Source organism: Charadrius vociferus, unplaced genomic scaffold (genome assembly GCF_000708025.1).
Source record: "Charadrius vociferus isolate BGI_N301 unplaced genomic scaffold, ASM70802v2 scaffold573, whole genome shotgun sequence".
Lineage (NCBI taxonomy): Eukaryota > Metazoa > Chordata > Aves > Charadriiformes > Charadriidae > Charadrius > Charadrius vociferus.
In genome coordinates, this window is record NW_009647569.1 from 346,680 (window position 1) to 364,810 (window position 18,131).

Here is an 18,131-nt window from a genome sequence, read left to right on the forward strand (position 1 = left end):
CGCGCTATCTCACATTGAGGAGTGCAGGTTACGTGCTTTACGGAAGTCTGGGGACAACATACACTTCGTGAGCGTCTCTAGACCATTAAAAGGGGACGTGTATGGTGCGACTCTAAGCAAGTGGCAGTTTTCTGCTTCAGTTTGATAGCAATCAAAGCCAGGGCCTCGCCCCTGGAGAGTCATGTGTTAGGGATGGTGGGCTTGGTCTGTATAATGAGCTGCTGTTAACATAGCTGCAAGACAGTTACTTCCTTTCTGAACTGGAGCTTGCTGACTTCAGGCAGCTTTTTCAATAACAAGTAAGAAAAACCTTAAGAGTCAGTTGAAGAGCAAAAAAAAAAAAAGTACTAATAGCTTGAAATCTAGGTGGAAACAAGGTAGGCAAAATTCATTATGGAATCACTGACTGTAAGACACCGTGCAGTTGCAATAAAGAAAACCTTTTATTGCAGTCTTGGTGTCGGTCTCAACAGAACCTAAAAGGGGAAATGAGAGACGCTTTCTGATAATGGTGTCCTGTCGAAGTATTGAACAAGCTTCTGCCTCCTTCCCGTTGTGTTGAGGGCTGAGAGAATACTGTTAAGATTGTGATGCTTCCTCTGGCGAAGAGCGCAAGCCTAATTCTTGCAGTGTTTTTATTTCCAGGTAGCGTGAAGTCATGGCTATCCTGTTCGCTGTTGTGGCGAGGGGCACAACCATCCTTGCCAAACATGCCTGGTGCGGAGGAAACTTCCTGGAGGTGACAGAGCAGATCCTGGCAAAAATACCATCTGAAAACAACAAACTGACCTATTCACATGGGAAGTGAGTAATCCTTCTCTTCTGGGTATGGGAGGGGAGAGCAGTGAACATGCACGAGGATAGGAATAAATGGAGTGTGGCCAAATTCATATTTGGATGTGTTAGTATGCCGGTTGGGTGTGCAGTCAGCTCAATAGCTACTTTTTCCCCCCAGAACTTTGCAGTATAACCAGGATTTGAATTTAGCTTAAGCAGTAAGTACCAAGGCAGTTGATACGAAATCAAGTTTTCTATTTTTATACAACTCCAAAGTGAGCTGGAGGGTGGCTCAGCTGTGGATATCGAGCTGTTGGAGTCTTCGGTATTTGGCTTGCAGAGGCTTTTGCTGGCTTTTCTGAGGCTTGAACATGGCTTTAGGTAAAAATGTCACCCTTCTTGGATCACTCATGGATCCTGGTTGCTTTAAGTCATGCTGGGAGATGTTGTAGAGTCTTCCTGAGCTACCACAAATCCAGTGTGTGGGACAGAAGGATTTTTCCCAGGCTTGCACAGATCTCTGGACAGCCCTCGGTGATTGTTGATAGAATGGAGGGATTAGATGTTACATCGCCTGAGACTGTGCTGACTTACTGCACGTGTACAGTGGGTAAGTCACTGTGCTGGTGTGCAAACTGAAGAAAACCGGAGAAAGCAAATTTAGAAGCGTTGGACCGTACTTCAGCTCTTTTTTTTTTTTTTTTTTGAATTGGCGAAGTATCTGGATTCTCGATATCGCCCACGCTGTTGTGTTAAAGCTGTTTTGGCTGCCTGAGGATTCAACACGTAAGAATTGCGGTGGTCTTCCCACATCCTTCCCTGGCTTGGGAGCACTAAACATCCCTGGAGGAGAGCTTTCTGAGGAACCTGCCCGCCCTGTGCTCAAAGTAATTTGGATTCTGAATCTTTTTTATTTCCCTACTGTATTTTTAAGGGTACAGTTATTTTCTTTTGTTTTAACTTTGCTTTGAGTGCTGTTCAACCAACTACGAAGTTGAGTTTTAGGGGTGCCGTGGTGCACTTTTATCGATGACAACTTGAATTGTGGTAGAGACAGGTTTGCTCTTTGCTGGGGAGCACCGAGAGATTAATGCATCTACACTTGCGAAGCGTGCTGCAAAGTGTACAGTCTCTTGCTCGTTACTGACTGTTTCCTTAGGATTTCACAAATATGGCTGAAGATCGCTGCAGTTTGTGGTGGTTCTGCTTTGCATTTTTCATTGCTATGAAAATGTACAGGTGCCATTCTGCAGCTCTGGGCCCTGAGCTTAGCATCAGAGTGTCTCTTCTGACAAGTCTTGTAGTGGCTTTTTTTTCTATGATTTGGGCAACTGCGTCTCTGTCAGCATCTGCCAACGCTGCCTTCCCTTTAGGAGAGGGGAAAGAAGAGTTCCTAACCGTCTGTTTGGGGGGGATTGAATATTTTCACACACGCGTGCTTGGAGCTGGCAACTTCTTCCTGCTGTCAAAAAGCAAGGGGTTTGGTTTATAGAGGTATAGAATAGCCTCTTTTTTTTTTTTCTTTTCCCTGACCATGATAACTGGGCAGAATATGAAAGCTCTGAAGCTGAGTGAGCCCGAGGAATTGGTGTTGTTCCTGTCTGTAGGGTTTTGGGGAGCCTTCTGCCTTGCCAGGGTCCCTGCCTGTAGGCTACAAAGTTGCCCTGTTATCTCTCTGTCTAGGATCATTTCTCTTCTGGAAACAGGAAAAAAAAAAATGAGTTTTTTAACTTTGTTTGAACTTCTTGAACTCATTTAATGAGCTCTTTTTGTTTTTAAGAACTTCTTGGTCTTCTGTATAATCTCCAAGGGAAACCAGCCCTCTATCAGGAGTTCTTGGGGTTATTCTCTCTCTGCTGTTAAGATTTGTCAAGTCGCTGGGGAGCCTAAAAGGTAGCACCAGACAAGCTTTAGCGCGCTCCTTCCAGGAAGGAGAGGCAATAGTTGTGGAGATACAGGTTTGGGCTTTTTTATGAGAACAGACCTTCAGTGCAGGGTAAACTATCCTTCTAGCCCACCCCTAAAGCTTATTTCAGTGTCATATAATACAGAGCCTGAGTTTGAAAGCTACTGAGCTGTGTCCTTAGAGCTGTACAAGGCAACTGCTGCACAGCACGTGTTAATTTGCTGTTATTCCAGAGTTTGTAAGAGGGTCCACATGCTTACTGGGGAAACTTTTGGGAATACGCAAATGTCAAAGTGAAAAGATACATAGAGTTTTTAATTAGGAAAAAAAAAAGTATCCATGTCTCCTTTTTGCAACTCTCCCTATTTTGTCCTGCTGTACTCTTCAGAAGAATACATCACATACTGAAGCATCAGATGGTGGTGACGGGACAATGTAATAAAAAAGCAACAGCTAAAGCCCGTGAGTTGAACTAGAACGCTCTGATCAGTTCTGGTTTGGCCTCAGTTGTGTTCGAACTGAGGTTTTGGTTTTCTTTTTTTTCTGGTGGGCCTAAAATAACAGCTTCATTTAATTTTGATAGGAAAAATAATGCTTTGAACTGATTTACGCTGTTTTTCAGGATATGAAGGGTTGCATTTAACTAACATCTGTGTTCGCTCAGCACCACCGAAGGCATCTTTGCATGAATAGTTAACCAACCACATGATTCAAGCCTGTTCAGCCTGATTATTGTTCTATCTAATCCATTTTCTGCTGTGGTTGCTTTTGTCTCAGCCTTTGCGATGAAAACCAAAGGCGGCACAACCCGGTGGTCATATAAACAAGCCTAAAGCAGCAAGTCCCTGTACCAGCGAGGTTCACTAAAGTATTATCTTTCTGGTCGCTCTAGTTAACTGCAGCTGTTGTCACATGTGAACTAGTGCATGGATGCTCGTATGCACACTGATGAGGATTAGACATAAATCTTATCCCCGGGTATCCTGTCAAGGTTTGGTTTTTACAAGTTAGTAGCTGGAATAACACGGGACTGAAGTTGTTTGGCGAGTAAATGTCCCACAAAGTTACTGCTAAGCCCGGAGTGCTGTGAAGTATGTGAGGTCAGTGATTCTTTAACGCGTAGTTGGTTTCTAATTCAGTGTGGCTTATAGGAATGGAGACACCTCAACAAAGATGGGTGGGATATGTTGGCATCTGCCTGATTTCCTGTAGAGTAACTGGAATGTGCTCTTCTACCTCTCATGCTCAACGTGAGCCGGCAATGTGTGCTGCAGCCCAGAAAGCCACCCCCATCCCGGGCTGCATCCCCAGCAGCGTGGCCAGCAGGGCGAGGGGGGACTGTGCCCCTCTGCTGCGCTCTGCTCTGGGGAGACCCCCCTGCAGTGCTGCCTCCAGCTCGGGGGGTCCCACCAGCAGAAGGACACGGAGCTGTTGGAGCGGGGCCAGAGGAGGCCCCGGAGCTGCTGGGAGGGCTGGAGCCCCTCTGCTGGGAGGACAGGCTGGGAGAGTTGGGGGGGGGTCAGCCTGGAGAAGAGAAGGCGCAAAAGGGGAGACCTGAGAGCCCCTTCCAGTGCCTAAAGGGGCTCCAGGAGAGCTGGGGAGGGACTCTGGGTCAGGGAGGGGAGCCGTGGGACGAGGGGGAACGGTTTGACACTGAAACAGAGGAGATTGAGATGAGATATGAGGAAGGATTGACTGTATGGGTGGTGATCCCCTGGGGCAGGTTGCCCCGAGAAGCTGTGGCTGCCCCATCCCTGGAGGTGTTCAAGGCCAGGTTGGACGGGGCTTGGAGCAACCTGGGCTGGGGGGAGGTGTCCCTGCCCAGGGCAGGGGGTGGCACTGGATGGTCTTCAAGGTCCCTTCCAACCTAAACCATTCTGTGATTCTCCAGCCCTTGAAGGCCCTGCAGGCAGTAGTGTGTTCTAGAACATTAGTACTGTGGCAGCTCCAAATGACATTTTCTTTTCTTTTGTCTTCTCTGTAGTTATCTCTTTCATTACATCTGCCAAGACAGAATTATATACCTCTGCATCACAGATGATGTAAGTATTTTGGTTACAGCTATTGCACAGATTGGCTTTTAGCAGGTTTTGGCTTTTTTTGTATTTGTATGTCAAAGAAAATCAATAGTGGGTGCTAATCTGAAGTGCCTTTTTTTCCCCATTGGAGCTGCTGCTTCTGTTCTTGTTCACATCAGTTGCAGCTGTGAACTCTAAGCCTAGAACTCAAATGCATGTAAATAATTAGTTTTGAGGTTAAGTTCTTGGTTTTGCCTAGTTTTTTCCTCTTGGCACCCCCAGTGCAGTAGAATCTAGACGTAGAGGTTAGCTTTTAATTGTCAGCGAAATACGCATAACACTCCTCAACTGTGGAAGTGTTGAAGCAAAAACTTCTCCCTCGCTGGAAAGAGGTACCAGGCACAGAATTAGAGCTACGGTTACCCCAGTAAAGTCTGCTGCCAGCCGATGTCCGGGAAGCTGAGGCTGAAATCTGGCTGCTATTCAAACCCCAGGATAACCAGTCAAATCCCGTGGTGTTATGCGCAGCGTGCCTGCTAAGAACTGATAATTACAGTTTCTGTGCAACTGGCTACGTGCCCCGTATGCTTCATCATTCCTGACTCGACACAGCTCTGGACGTGCTCTGCTCTCTTCCTTCCAGGACTTTGAACGATCCAGAGCCTTCAACTTCCTGAATGAAATCAAGAAGAGGTTTCAGACCACCTATGGCTCAAGAGCGCAGACGGCCCTTCCCTATGCAATGAACAGCGAGTTCTCAAGTGTCTTAGCTGCACAGCTGGTGAGATCTGTCGCTAAACGGGATTTCCCTAACAAGCCAAACTCCTTCCCAGAAATTCTCTCTGTATTCTCTCACTCGGTCTGAAGCACCACGCTGAGTCTGGGTATAAAGCCAGGGGAGATGGCTCTTCTCCCCACGCTTATCCTGCAGCTGGGTCGCTTCATTACTTCTGGGGTAAAAATGTGTTGGGGTTAATAGTGATGCATTAACTGTTTGTACCAGGTAGCTGCACTGGAGGTTAGATCTTAATAGTAACATTTGAAATGTCAAACTTGGTTCCAGTTGACCACCCGGTGTAAGCTAACGTCACTGTCACTAAGAGCAGGACAAACGCATGTTACTCTGTTTCTGTTAAACTAAATTTCAGAACTTGATTATCTAGTAATCCCTAACTGCCTCTCGCTTCTCTCCTTACTTCATGGTAATTTCACTGGCACACTGCTGGAGCGTGACAGGGTATTCGCTTATCGTACTGCGTCCTTTTCAGCAGGGAAGAAAACTGGGCTTGGATTACAGTTGAGTGCTGTATACAGAGTCGTGGTAGGCTCTCCAGCTAGCTGGCACAGAGGCTCCAAGGATTTCCATTCCCAAGGTAGACAGGAGGTTAAAGAGCAGGTTAAAGGACTTGTGAAAGGTCCCGCATTCTCTGAGCTGAGATTTGCCTTTGGACCCTTCCAACCCCAAAATTAAAAGCATGAGGGTATCACAAAAGTTTCGCCCTCAACTTGGACTTCTCAGCTGAGGCTGTAGTGGTGGTTAGGACGATGCTGGATTCCGAGCCCAGGGACTGTAGGCACTGTAGCCTTTGCAGGAAGAGTTGCTCCACTAGTATGATTCCAGTCTGGGAGGAAGATGAAGCCCCTGTTAGTGGAGTCTATGCAGCACTGAACAACAGCGCGTGAAGGGCTGTGGGATGGAGAGCCTTGGTACGCTGCAGTGCTGCGAGCGCAGCGGCAGTGGGGAAAGCTGCTGTCGGGCAGCTGCCTGCAGCGTAAGGCATCTTCTTGCCCACTGCTCTGGTGGTTACCTGGGACCGGCACGGCTTGGTGTCCTGGCAGGAGTGCAGTGGCACCCCTCTGCTGCGGTGTGAGAAGGGAGCAGTCTGTCCTGGCTTTCCCACTGGCTACGTAGCGTGTTGCTTTCAGTTGCTGGAACAGGATGGCAGCGCTGGTCTGGCTTGTGCTGTCTGATTTTTTACCAGCCGTGTCGACAGCTCAACTAAAGCTGAGTTCTGAATGTCATTGTTGGGGCACGTACAGAACATGGAACACTGTCAATCTCCTTTTTCAGAAATTTCCAGGTTTCAGAGGGCTCTGTTCTACCTACGTGGGGTCTGTTCTTGGACTCCTGAAGGGAAAGGCTGGGCTGGAATCGTGCTTCCCTCTTGAAGCGCAGAGGAGTTACGTGCTTATTTTGCTCACTGCAGGAACCCGATACAGCCTTTGTCCCATCCCATTTTCACAGAAGCGCTTTGCGAGCTGGGCGCTGTATTTGAGGAGCGGCAAAGCCCACAGCTGCCAGACAGGAGAGATTTGAAATGGTTGTATTGCTGTATGTATTTTATTCACAGCAGTATACGGGTGTAGCTTCTGAAGTATTTAAGTGCACAACAGTTTGTGTTTCCATTCAGCCCTCTATAGAATGAGATGCGTTTCACAGAGTGCTTTTTCTTAATGCAGCGTTGACTTGATGTGTAACCTGGGACTGCAAACACCACCCTGCCCCGCTTCAGCGCGCTGGGTTTTGTGGGGAGGAGGAGGAGAAAAAGCAGAGAGCAGTTGCTCTAAGTGTGAGATTGGGGCTGCTCTTAAAATATGAGCTGTTAATGTAGAGGGAGTGTTGCCGTTTGCACTTCTCCCCGTTGTTTGGGCTGCAGTGATGCACTTCCAGCACCTGCAGAGAAAACAGGCCTGGGGAAGGCATAGACCTGTTGCTAGATGTGATGTCAAATTAAATGACTGAAGTTAGTTATTCCTTCTCTATTTTCTACCTAACTGCCCTGTGACTCGGGATCAATACCCGTATTAGTGCACAAAACCTCAGGCTATATGGTCTACAAGGAAAGTGTTTTGAATCTTCTGTTGAAGACTTAAGAGTCCTTAATGGACTACAAAGAACTTCATAACCTGAGCGATACTGGTTTAGTTTTTGGGGTTGGTTTTTTTTTTTTTGAGACCTCCCCTGAATTAAAGATAAGATGTCCTTGGACTATTGCCTTTCAGCGCTTGTACACAGTCTGTCTCTGGGGCAACTGTAACTGGTGCTGTACAGGCGGTGGTGGAGCTTCTTGATTTGCTCTGCTGTGGCTGGTGAGCATGTTGGTCCTGCTGCTGTTCACCATGAAGGGCTTTTCTTTTCTGCTGATCTCCTGAAAGTGCCAGGTTTGGTGACACCGCAGGTGCAGGAGGAGAGGTCCTTTACTGGTGACCCATGAGCACAGCTCTTGCCCATAAGTGTACAAACTGGGTGAGCTTCATAACACCCCCCAGCAGTAATGGTTGCATGTTGAGGTGCAGGGTGAAGCCGTGACTGAGGGTGGCATGAGGATCTGCGCTTGCCCCGTTGCTGCCTGAAGTTTGTATCGGAGTTTTTACCTGCTGTAGGTGCCCCTGCTCGGGAAGGGGGTTGGACTAGATGATCTCAAGAGGTCCCTTCCAACCCTGACCAGTCTGTGATTCTGTGATTTGTGAAAGGAGCGGTTTGTGTCGGTGCCCTCGGTTACCAGCAAAGGTGATTTGGAGTGTCTGGAGCTGCACGTAGTTTGTTGCGGAAACTGTTCTTTGGCTTATGCAGCAGAGAGGAAGCAATGAATAATAATGCCAGTGTGGCTCCAGAAGGGCCCAATGAGTTGTGCATAATGAAGAAGATTAACTTCCTGTGTGTGATAGGACTGAGTTTTTCCTCTCCACCAGGCTTTGACACATGGAGACTGAAACTATATGAAGTGATGACTCATCAAATCGTAAGCTGTTCGTTGCTGGAATAAGCTTAATGAAATGCCTTATCGGAATCGCCAGGTGGTCTTCTGAGCCATGGTGTTGATATTCCTCTAAAAATCCCATTTCTCTAAAGCACGAAAGGAACTGCCTGCCTTAGCTTTTGCATATCGATAGGAATCCAGGCAGCAGCTAATAGAAGTGAAGTGGTGACAGAAAGCTTTTCCCTCAAATGGCTGTAGAACTGCTGAGATGAGCCCTACGGCTTGAACGTGACGTGTACTGCGAGAGCCGGGCTGTTATCTCGGCGATTCCTTAACAGCAGGAGTTTGACTAGTGTGCGGCTGAGGGTGGAGGAAGCGATCATATGGCGGTTCAGAGATCACACTATAACTCAAGTGTAGCGCACGGGTAATAATGACAAGGGAGCCTATGCTCCCAGTAAAACCAGTGGCCAACTCTGATAGGATGCCAGTTCTGCACCTTCTCCTAAAAACCCAACCTCTGAGGAGAAGGTTCAGGGGAGCTGTTGCATTCGGTGCTATAACCATTACTTCTGACCTGACTATGTGAACGCTGCCAGTGTCGGAGTCTCTTGCTTCCTGCGTTATCAGAAATGGATGCAAATCGAATACTTAAGAAAATTGAGGAACTGAAGTGCGGTGTTGAGGGTCTCTGCTTTCACTGACTATTCATTTGTTACAGAAATACCACTCGGAGAGCAAGGGCACCGACCAGGTGGCAGAGACGCAAGCTCAAATCGATGAACTTAAAGGAATCATGGTTCGAAACATAGGTATCTGGCTTCCCCCGGTGCCACGCGTGCGGAGTTCCCCTGGGTCGGAATGGCACTCCCACAGGGAGAGTTACCGAGAGCGGAGCTGGCGGTGGGGTGGCCCCTCTCGACAGAATGAGCTGATGAAGAAGGGGCAGCTCTGAGTTTGCCTGCTGTTACTTGCGTCGAGCTGAGGGTGGCACGTGGGCGTGAGGAGCGCTGTTAGAGACGAACCTGCGCAGGTTCGGATGGGGCGAAGCGTGTTCTGGGTTGGGTCTGTTTGTCACTGTGGCTTTGCTGCAGCTGCTGTGAGGAAAATGCTCCTCGGTAGCATTACTTAGTAGCTTTTTGTGTCAGACTCTGGTTTGGGTTTTGACAAGTCTGACCACTTAAAATAAGAGGGTTAGATCTGGAACTGACCGAAATTGAATCAGGTCAGTCCCAAAACGTAGCCCGTGTGATGCGAGACTGTTCCTTGAGTATTGTTGCCTGGTGATCTCTGAAGGGCTGAGAACTACTTGATGTCCAATAAGCCACTGCCAAGAGCTCCTGGCTTGCACTTGGGTATCGGAAGCAGCTTTTTGCACTGGGATTCTCCTACAGCTTTGGATTTTTATCTCTTTCTCCAGACCTTGTGGCCCAAAGAGGAGAGAAGCTGGAGTTGCTGATCGATAAAACAGAGAATCTTGTGGATTCGGTAAGTCTGGGGCAGAATGTAGAAGTGGGGAAGTAGTGTTAGCACATCAGTTGTGTTCACCAGGGAGCAGTGGAGGGGAAGACCAGCATCTAGAGCCACTTCTAAATAGACACTGGAGCATCTAGATCTACAGGTGGTCCTTCCCTGTGTCAGACACAAGTCCTGTCTTATTCCCCCCTCCTTCTAGCTGTTTCACAAGCTGCATCCCAGCCTTGCAGCTCCTTGAAGAGAACGAGGGTATCCCACATGTCTCCTTTGTGTTGGTACTGGTGGGATTTGTGGGTGACTGCTAAATACCAGGCTGTGCTGGTGGCCCGATGCTCTGCTCCCAAGGAGCAGCTGTCCCGTCCTCTTCAAGAACAATCTTCAAGCTTCCTCCTGTTTGCTACAGCCAATGCTCAGGCTGATGCGCCGCCAGCACACAGCAGTGGTGGTTCTTGTCCAACCTGGAAAAGTTGGGGGGTGGTTTGTGGGGAAAACCTGAAAATAACCAGCAGAGTGTGCTGCTGAGCTGGCTCCGTCCGGGTGCTGCCGCCTTCCTCTGGGCAGGAAGAGCCTGTGAAAATAGTTGGGCTAATAATACAGCCTGGTGGGTGTTTGAGGTCATTTGGTGACCCAAACTTGTTTTGAATGGGTGGAATTGCAGGATACAGAGAGGAGACTTGGGAGGGGGCAACCACAAGCTTTCTGTAAAACGCAGCAAGCCCAAACACCGGAGGAAAGTTCTGACATTAAAGGACTTGCCTAGCCCTGGTGGAACTGCTCTCCAGAGTAGCAACAGGGGCTGTCTCGTTTTGGCAGGTGTATTTACAGTAATAAAGTTGTGTGTAATCTGGTGATCAGTAGTTCCATAAATAGCTCGTAGCTCTTCAATTCCCAAAAGGTTGGAAGTCAATGAGAACCTGAGCAGAAGTGCTCTGAGGTACGGTGATCCTCGCGGGCAGCCTACGGGTCTGCGTTAACTCTCCCGAGCTGAGCGTGGGAATACAGGACCCCGAGCTGGTTCTGGATTTACTCTTACGCTTTATCCTGCCCCTGCAGCAGCGCAGGAGGGTTTTCTCTCGATGCCTGTTGAGTTTTGTATTAGTGTCACTGGAGGAATGAGAGTGGGTTTGGGTTATTAGGGAGGTGGTAGCTGGGAAAAGCCTCTTCATTTGGCTTCTTGGGGTGCAGCTTCCTCTGCAGCGGGTTTGGGAATTCATGAGTTGTTTTATTTTCTCTTGTAGTCAGTCACTTTCAAAACTACCAGCAGGAACCTCGCACGAGCCATGTGTATGAAGAACCTCAAGCTTACCATCATCATCATCATTGTAACAATTGTAAGTATGGAGCACAATAACCTTTAGCTCTTAAGTGGTGCTTAACGACTGGAAAATGCCGACAGCGGGTGACTGTCTTTAGACCCGCCTGTGCTCAGCTCTGCGCCTGGAAGGGTCTCCGCTGTAAAACAAGTGTTTTCATGGTCTCGTGTGAGATGAGGAGAGAGGAGCATCAGGACAGGCAGCTTTTCTCATCAAGGCAATAGGAAAAGCTTGCCAGACAATCCTGTTCAGCTTCTAAGAGCTGCCTCTTATCTCTGTTAGAAGCTGCGGTGTTGAGTTAATGGCTACTCCCTCCATAACGGCTTTTTAGGCTGTAGTCCTGTTTTTTTTTTTCGATGTGAGGGTTGTACCTCCAGCCTGTAGTAAATGCAGACAGTGCCAAAGTGTAATCGCAGGTTAGACGTGTGAAGTACGTTGTCAGCACTGCACCCTCGCTTGTGTTTTGCTGGAGGACGCTTCTCACCCCCAGGTTGCTGCAAGGACGTGGAGGAGGAGGCGGCTCCGGCACGTGGTCCTGTGGGGCATTTGATGCGTTATTCAGGGTTTTGATACCCCGGGGTTTCCAAGCCGGTGGCTTGATTGCCCGGCCGAGTCAGCAGTTGACTGAATGGTGGAAGTACAGTTCCCTCCTGAAGCGGCTGTTTTCTTTCCCCAGGTTATCCTCTATATTATTCTATCGACTGCCTGCGGTGGGCTCGCGTGGCCAAGCTGTGTGCAGAAGTAACTGGAGGCAGCCGGTGCTGGGCACTTGGAGATGAGAATCGCAGGAGTGTGAAGAAGCAACCTACAGAATAATTCTTAATCTCTCACTACTGACACCTTCTCATTCTTCCATCCCTCCAGGACTTCAGACTTTTTTGCCTTATCACCCCAAACGGGCCCAGCTGGTCACTGCTTCTCTGCAGCTGTAACCTCAAGAATGGGCTGGTTTCAATTACTTGAAGGGATTATTTTTTTTTTTTATTTTCCTGTCCCAACTACAACCTTCTCAGCTGGGAGGGCGGTACGTCCCGCTCCGGAGGGTTATGTGCATGCTCGCCCGTGTGTCCACGTAGCTTTGCACTTTGGTGTGAGTGTGCGAGCGGAGAACAGCACCACTGGGACCGGTCCCGCCCCTGAGGACGGCGGTGAGGGCGGCTCAGGTTGGGCTGAGCCGAACGCGGGAGGGACAAGACGGGTGTATGCGAATTTCCACTTTCTACAAATCCTGGCGATGCAGGCGCCTCTCCTGCACGTGTGGCCTCTTGTGGCTCTCTGGTGTCTCGGCACGTAGAGGTGGTGAGTCTGGTACTGGTAGGAACACGAAGAACGGCGTTTGGGCCGGGGCTTTGTGCACAGTAAGGTGTAGGTGCTGCTTCGGTGTGAAATCTGCCTTTTCCTGGAGGTCTTCCTGCAGGTGGCAGGAGAGGGTGTTGGGTCACCTCAGCATTTCGAAACGGCTGCCTCTTCATCCTCACTTCTTCCTCATCCCCTCCCCTTAATTTGTGGCTAAATCGATACAGTAAAGGAGATGGTTGCATATAGTTAAGGTTGCAGTAATGTATCTGCTTTCTCACATGTTATTTCTCCTGTTCTTTTGAGGGCGGACTAAACCGAATACTAATGTTTTCACTTGCTAAGGTGAAATTGGGGGCCAATCTGTTGGTCTGGCTCGATGAGGCGTCAGGTATCTGCTGCTTCTGCTCCGAAGGGGTGTGCTGGCGACGGAGGACAGAGAAGGGACAGAAGGTTGGGGTTGACGGATGGGCACTTTCTCTGTGGTCTGAAGAAGACCGGGCTCTTTCAGAGGATGTAGTAACATGTACTCCTCGGAAAAGAGAAAAAGACAAACAAACAAAAAAAACCCCAAACTCCAAGGCTAATAACCAAACATAGGGTCAGGGCTGTCTCCCTGCTGTTGCTGCGAGCTGCAAGCGCTGCCTCTGTCCTGGCTGGACGCCCCGCTCATCCATCCGGTCCTGCCTGGCCGGAGGCAAAGCTGCGGCTGCCTGAGCTGGGGGGCACCGGAGCTCCTGTCTTGTACCTCCCGTGCTCACTTCCAAGAGAAGAAACGCAAACAAAAATAGCCTAAAAGCATCAGATGGGGCTACAGAAGAAGCTGCATCTTTTTTGGCCCAGGGAAGTGGGTTCTGACGGTGGGTGGAAGCTGGCGAGGTAGGGGAAGGGGAGGCTTCGTTTGGGGACTGAACTGGGACGCTTGGTTGGTGCCGTGGGTTCCCTGCGCCCGGCGGCACGGGCAGTGCCACGGCCTGAAACTGCTGCTCCTGCACGTGGGTGGTTTGGAGGTTTTTTTTTGGTGTATGTGACACTGTCCTTGGAGCCCTCCAGCAGATGTCCGATAAAGAGTTCTCCTGTAAACTTGCATGCTTGTGTGGAGTTGTCTTCTGCTGGGCTAAAATCAAACCAGGGGTACGTGAGTCTTGCTACCCAGACAGCGTCCGTGGGTCTGGCCGGCACCGTGGCCGCTGGCGTCTGTTCCCGCTCGAGGTGACCGAATGTTAAAGCTCAGAGAAAGATTTCCTTCCTCTTGCCTCCTGCTCTTCCAGCCCCCCACAGCTCGGCGTACAATTGTGCATGTTTTAGGGATCGTTGATGTTACTGTGTTCATTTCTATGATTTGTTGTCTTATGTACAAATACTTTTTAAAAAAAAAAAAACTTCCTTTCCTTTTAAAGGATGCACTGAGGCATTAGTGTAAAAACAAAGTTAACTTGATTTAAATAAAATTCCTGTACAGAAAGCAGAGTTCTTGAGCTCTGTGAGGTGGGTCTGGCGCTAGATGCGGATGGGTGGTAGGAACTGCTCTGGCAGCAGTGTGTCACCCTGAGTGTCGTGTCACCCTGCGCTCCGCTCCGGCCTCCCGCCACCCCGCAGGGCGGCTTGGAGAAATCCCGCTGGGGGGCAGTTTCCATGACGGCTGTGTGAAACCTGGCTTACAGATAGAGCTCAGAGGGTTGTGGTTAGTGGTGCAGAGTCTGGTTGGAGGTCAGTAACAAGTGGTGTCCCTCAGAGGTCAGTACTGGGTCCAGTCCTGTTCAACATATTCATCGATGATCTGGATGAAGGGATAGAGTGTACCATCAGCAAGTTTGCTGATGACACAAAACTGGGAGGAGTGGCTGACACGCCAGAAGGCTGCGCCACCATACAGCGTGACCTGGACAGGCTGGAGAGTTGGGCAGAGAGAAACCTGATGAAATTCAACAAGGGCAAGTGTAGGGTGCTGCATCTGGGGAGGAATAACCCCATGCACCAGTACAGGTTGGGGGCTGACCTCCTGGAGAGCAGCTCTGTGGAGAGGGACCTGGGAGTCCTGGTGGACAACAGGATGACCATGAGCCAGCAATGTGCCCTGGCGGCCAAGAAGGCGAATGGCATCCTGGGGTGCATCAAGAAGAGTGTGGCCAGCAGGTCGAGGGAGGTCATCCTCCCCCTCTACTCTGCCCTGGTGAGACCGCATCTGGAGTACTGTGTCCAGTTCTGGGCTCCCCAGTTCAAGAAAGACAGGGAACTGCTGGAGAGGGTCCAGCAAAGGGCAACAAAGATGATTAGGGGACTGGAGCACCTTTCTTATGAGGAAAGGCTGAGGGACTTGGGTCTCTTTAGTCTAGAGAAAAGAAGATTGAGGGGGGATCTTATTAATACATACAAATACTTAATGGGAGGATGCCAGGGGGATGGGAGTAGTCTTTTTTCAGTGGCACCCAGTGATAGGACGAGGGGTAATGGGCATAAACTTGAACATAGGAAGTTCCATCTTAACATGAGAAGGAACTTCTTTACTTTGAGGGTAGTGGAGCACTGGAACAGGCTGCCCAGAGAGGTGGTGGAGTCTCCCACTCTGGAGACATTCAAAACCCGCCTGGACGCTGTCCTGTGTAACGTGCTGTAGGTGACCCTGCTCTGGCAGGAGGGTTGGACTAGATGATCTCCAGAGGTCCCTTCCAACCCTAACAATTCTGTGAATTCTGTGAACCTCTCGGCTCTGGAAGGATTCTGACTTGGGTTTGGTGCTGGTGCCTGTCATCACCTCACAGGGGCTCATTTTGGACGGTGGGAAGAATCTGCTTCTCCATGTTGTGACCTCGGGGGGCCGTGGGGGACAAGGTGTCCCTCAGAGCATGAGTGGGTGGAGAGAGCACAAAAGGAAGAGCCGTGACACAGCGGGGCGGTGTTACTGCTTGGAAGTTAAATGAAAGCCTTTGTGAAAACTTAGTTTTAAGGCAATTTTCAGTGATATAAAATGCCACTGTAGGGAGGGGAAGCCCCAGTAACAGCTGCATTTCCGCCCCTCTAACTGGGAATCCCCCACTTTTCTAGAGGGGTTTCTGGTACAGCCCCAGTTCCGGCTGCTGGTCCGGCACTAGAGCCACTCCATAAAAGCTCTGTGGCTGTTCATCTGCCTGGGGCAGTGAAATGCTGATGGAGTATTGGGTTTTGGACGCGGGCTCATGCATCGCTACGAGGGAGTTGGATTTCCTCTTAAACTTGCAGAAACTGTTTGAGTTCAGTTGATCGTTATCTCGGTTTGAGGCAAAGCTGCATTCTAATGACACCCGCCGGGGCTCAGGTAATACAGAATATAAAAATCAGAAGGGAGAGCACTCGGTGTGAGAACGGTGTAGAGAAATGAAGGGGTAAAACTTAAATTAACATCTCATTAGTTTGACAGTTGGTACAGAGCCGGGTTTTGTGCCTCACGTTCCTGACCTGTGGAACAGACGGCCCTCTCCCGGCGCGGGACAGCCACCTTCATGTGTGTGGCAGGATCGCATTTATATTTAAAATGCCCGTGAATTCACGCAGAAGCGAACGGCAGAATAAGGCCCTGGTTAACCTTTTTGCTTCCTTCTCTCTTCAACCTCTGCTCTGTCTCGAAATGTGTATCCAAATCCATCATAGAAACAGCACCATGTGCCCGATAAGCTTTACCTAGAATATAACCTCAAACTAGTTAAAAGATTTTACCTTTCCGGAAGGTTTTTGTTCTTTACCCAGCACTACACATCTGTTCAGTGCCCGTTATGCAGTAGCAGCTGTCTCAGCTTCGATGGCTGCAGAGCAACGCGCTGCCGGGAGGATGCAGGTGAGCTCTTGCCAGTGGGATATAGCCCACAGCAGAGACAAAAGAAGAATGCACAAACTATAGAAAAATCAAACCAAAGCGTTGCTGGGCTTTTATCTTTCTGTGCACAGGGAAGGTTAATAATTTCAATGTGAGCAGGTTCCTGCTTTTCCACCAGGAGAAGAACCTTCTCCATAAAGGAGAAGCCGTAACAGGGCAGTGCTGTAAACCTGCAAAGCTTCCTCTGGGGCAGCGAGAGGCCGAGTTGTGTAAAAACACTTCTGCCGATGCTTTCACAGGGGGGAGGGAGGTGTTCATAGTCAGAGAAGGAGCTGCAGCTGTCGGTCAGTCTCCTCTGCCTCTCCTCTCTGCTCTAACAGGGTGGAACTGGCTCTGAGAGTTACAGAGCTGCTCTGAAGTAGAAGGGGGTTATTTGAGTTCCAGGGAAATAACGGTACACAGCTCCGTCTTCAGGTGTTCACAGTAAAACATTGATATTCATTAGACTGAGCTAACGGAGCATGAGAAAGAAGCCCTTGCTGCTCTCGGTGACTCGCTTAAAAACCCAACCATGGGCTCCTTCCTCTGCTCCGGGGCCCGAGAGGAGTCGGATTCACCGGTCCTGTGCCGCCTTCTCGGTGAAGTGATGGGATGATTCAGGTTTCACCTGAAACAGACCAACTGTCTCTTCCTCTTTTTTTGCTTTCTAAAGCAAACTTGCTGTAAAAGTGAGCTCTGCTGTACAGCGCCCTGTGGTGTTTCCTATCTGCAAGTGGTGTCTCCTGGTTTTTGGTTTTTTTCAGGGGGTGTTCTCCTAGAAAAGACGGGAACCAAGTGCTGTGAATTAAGTTTTCCTTTGCTAACAGTCCCCTCGTTCTTACGGAATCCAAGGAGATTAAAGGCAAATATCGATATTTGCATCCTAAGAGACCCAGTGCTGGGTTTAAGAGCCAGAGCGCAGCAGCAGACTTCTGTCATGAAACGCCTCCTTCCTAGCACAAAACCACTCAGAAGTCAGGATCGCTGGGTGAATAAAGCAGATCTATTTCAGCACCATAACATTTTATTAAACTACACTATCAAAATCACATTGATGGCAGGGAGGACATCGCTATCAGTGCATGTTTTCTGTACTGAGAGTGTCTTCGTAGCATCCAGCTCTCGCTGAGGATAAAGGACACCAAATCCTTCATAGCTGAGGAGGCAGTAGAAAACTCTTCTACAAAAATCAGATGGAAGAGATGGAAGGGAAACACTTCAAGTCTGATCCGTCAGGGAGGGTTGTTTATAAAAAGTTTACTTTTAACTGGTGTTTGTTAACTTCCTCATCCAAGATGTGAAGATGCTGATAAACAGCAGTTTGGCGATAGCATCCCCTGTCCCTGCGACTGCCTGTTCACAAACCCACACAAATATTGTGTACCGCTCCTTCACTTGTGAACCGTGATGCGCACACTCGACTACAACAGCTTGAAGTGTACTACAGTTATAAAAACCTGCTTCATCTTCTAGAACAAACAATAAAAAGTAGCAGAAATACATTCTATACAGAAGTAAAAAAAAAAAAAACCAAAACAAAAAACCAAACCCAAACAGCTGAGTTCCAGACAAATATTAGAGTAGGTCAGGCTGAATTTAAAAAGTCTTACTTCTACCATCTATGTAACTATTTCTAGTCTCCCCAAGCCCCTGCTGCGCAACGCAGCGCAGCAACAGCTCGAAGCCGCTCTCTGGCACAAACAGGACAACCAGCAGCCTTCTTTAAGCGAGCGTCCTTGGGAGCAGGTCACGTAGGAAGGTTGGTGGTTTTTTGTGACAAAGCTGCCAAAGGGCTGCAAGTAGAGGTTTATATGA

General features: G+C 49.0%; 1 protein-coding gene across 2 annotated transcripts; it reads left to right on the forward strand.

Annotated features, from left to right (window-relative positions):
* Positions 1-646: 646 nt before the first annotated feature.
* VAMP7 (vesicle-associated membrane protein 7) lies at positions 647-12,336 on the forward strand. 2 transcript variants are annotated; one of them, XM_009880817.1, is made up of 7 exons: positions 647-804; positions 4,668-4,725; positions 5,345-5,482; positions 9,124-9,214; positions 9,823-9,890; positions 11,117-11,209; positions 11,868-12,336. In XM_009880817.1, exons 1-7 carry the CDS (start codon positions 659-661, stop codon positions 11,934-11,936), a joined length of 663 nt encoding a protein of 220 aa, XP_009879119.1. In that variant the 5' UTR covers positions 647-658; the 3' UTR covers positions 11,937-12,336. The 2 variants fall into 2 exon arrangements, with proteins under 2 accessions (XP_009879119.1, XP_009879120.1); XM_009880818.1 differs by lacking the exon at positions 4,668-4,725 and having other exon boundaries at positions 659-739.
* The last annotated feature ends 5,795 nt before the right edge of the window (positions 12,337-18,131 follow it).

Excerpts from the sequence above, each read along its gene's own strand:
- VAMP7 (XM_009880817.1), top strand. The coding sequence starts at position 659 with ATGGCTATCCTGTTCGCTGTTGTGGCGAGGGGCACAACCATCCTTGCC. Across the intron at positions 9,891-11,116 it reads CAGAGAATCTTGTGGATTCG|TCAGTCACTTTCAAAACTAC; the intron begins GTAAGTCTGGGG and ends TTTCTCTTGTAG. Across the intron at positions 11,210-11,867 it reads TCATCATCATTGTAACAATT|GTTATCCTCTATATTATTCT; the intron begins GTAAGTATGGAG and ends TTCTTTCCCCAG.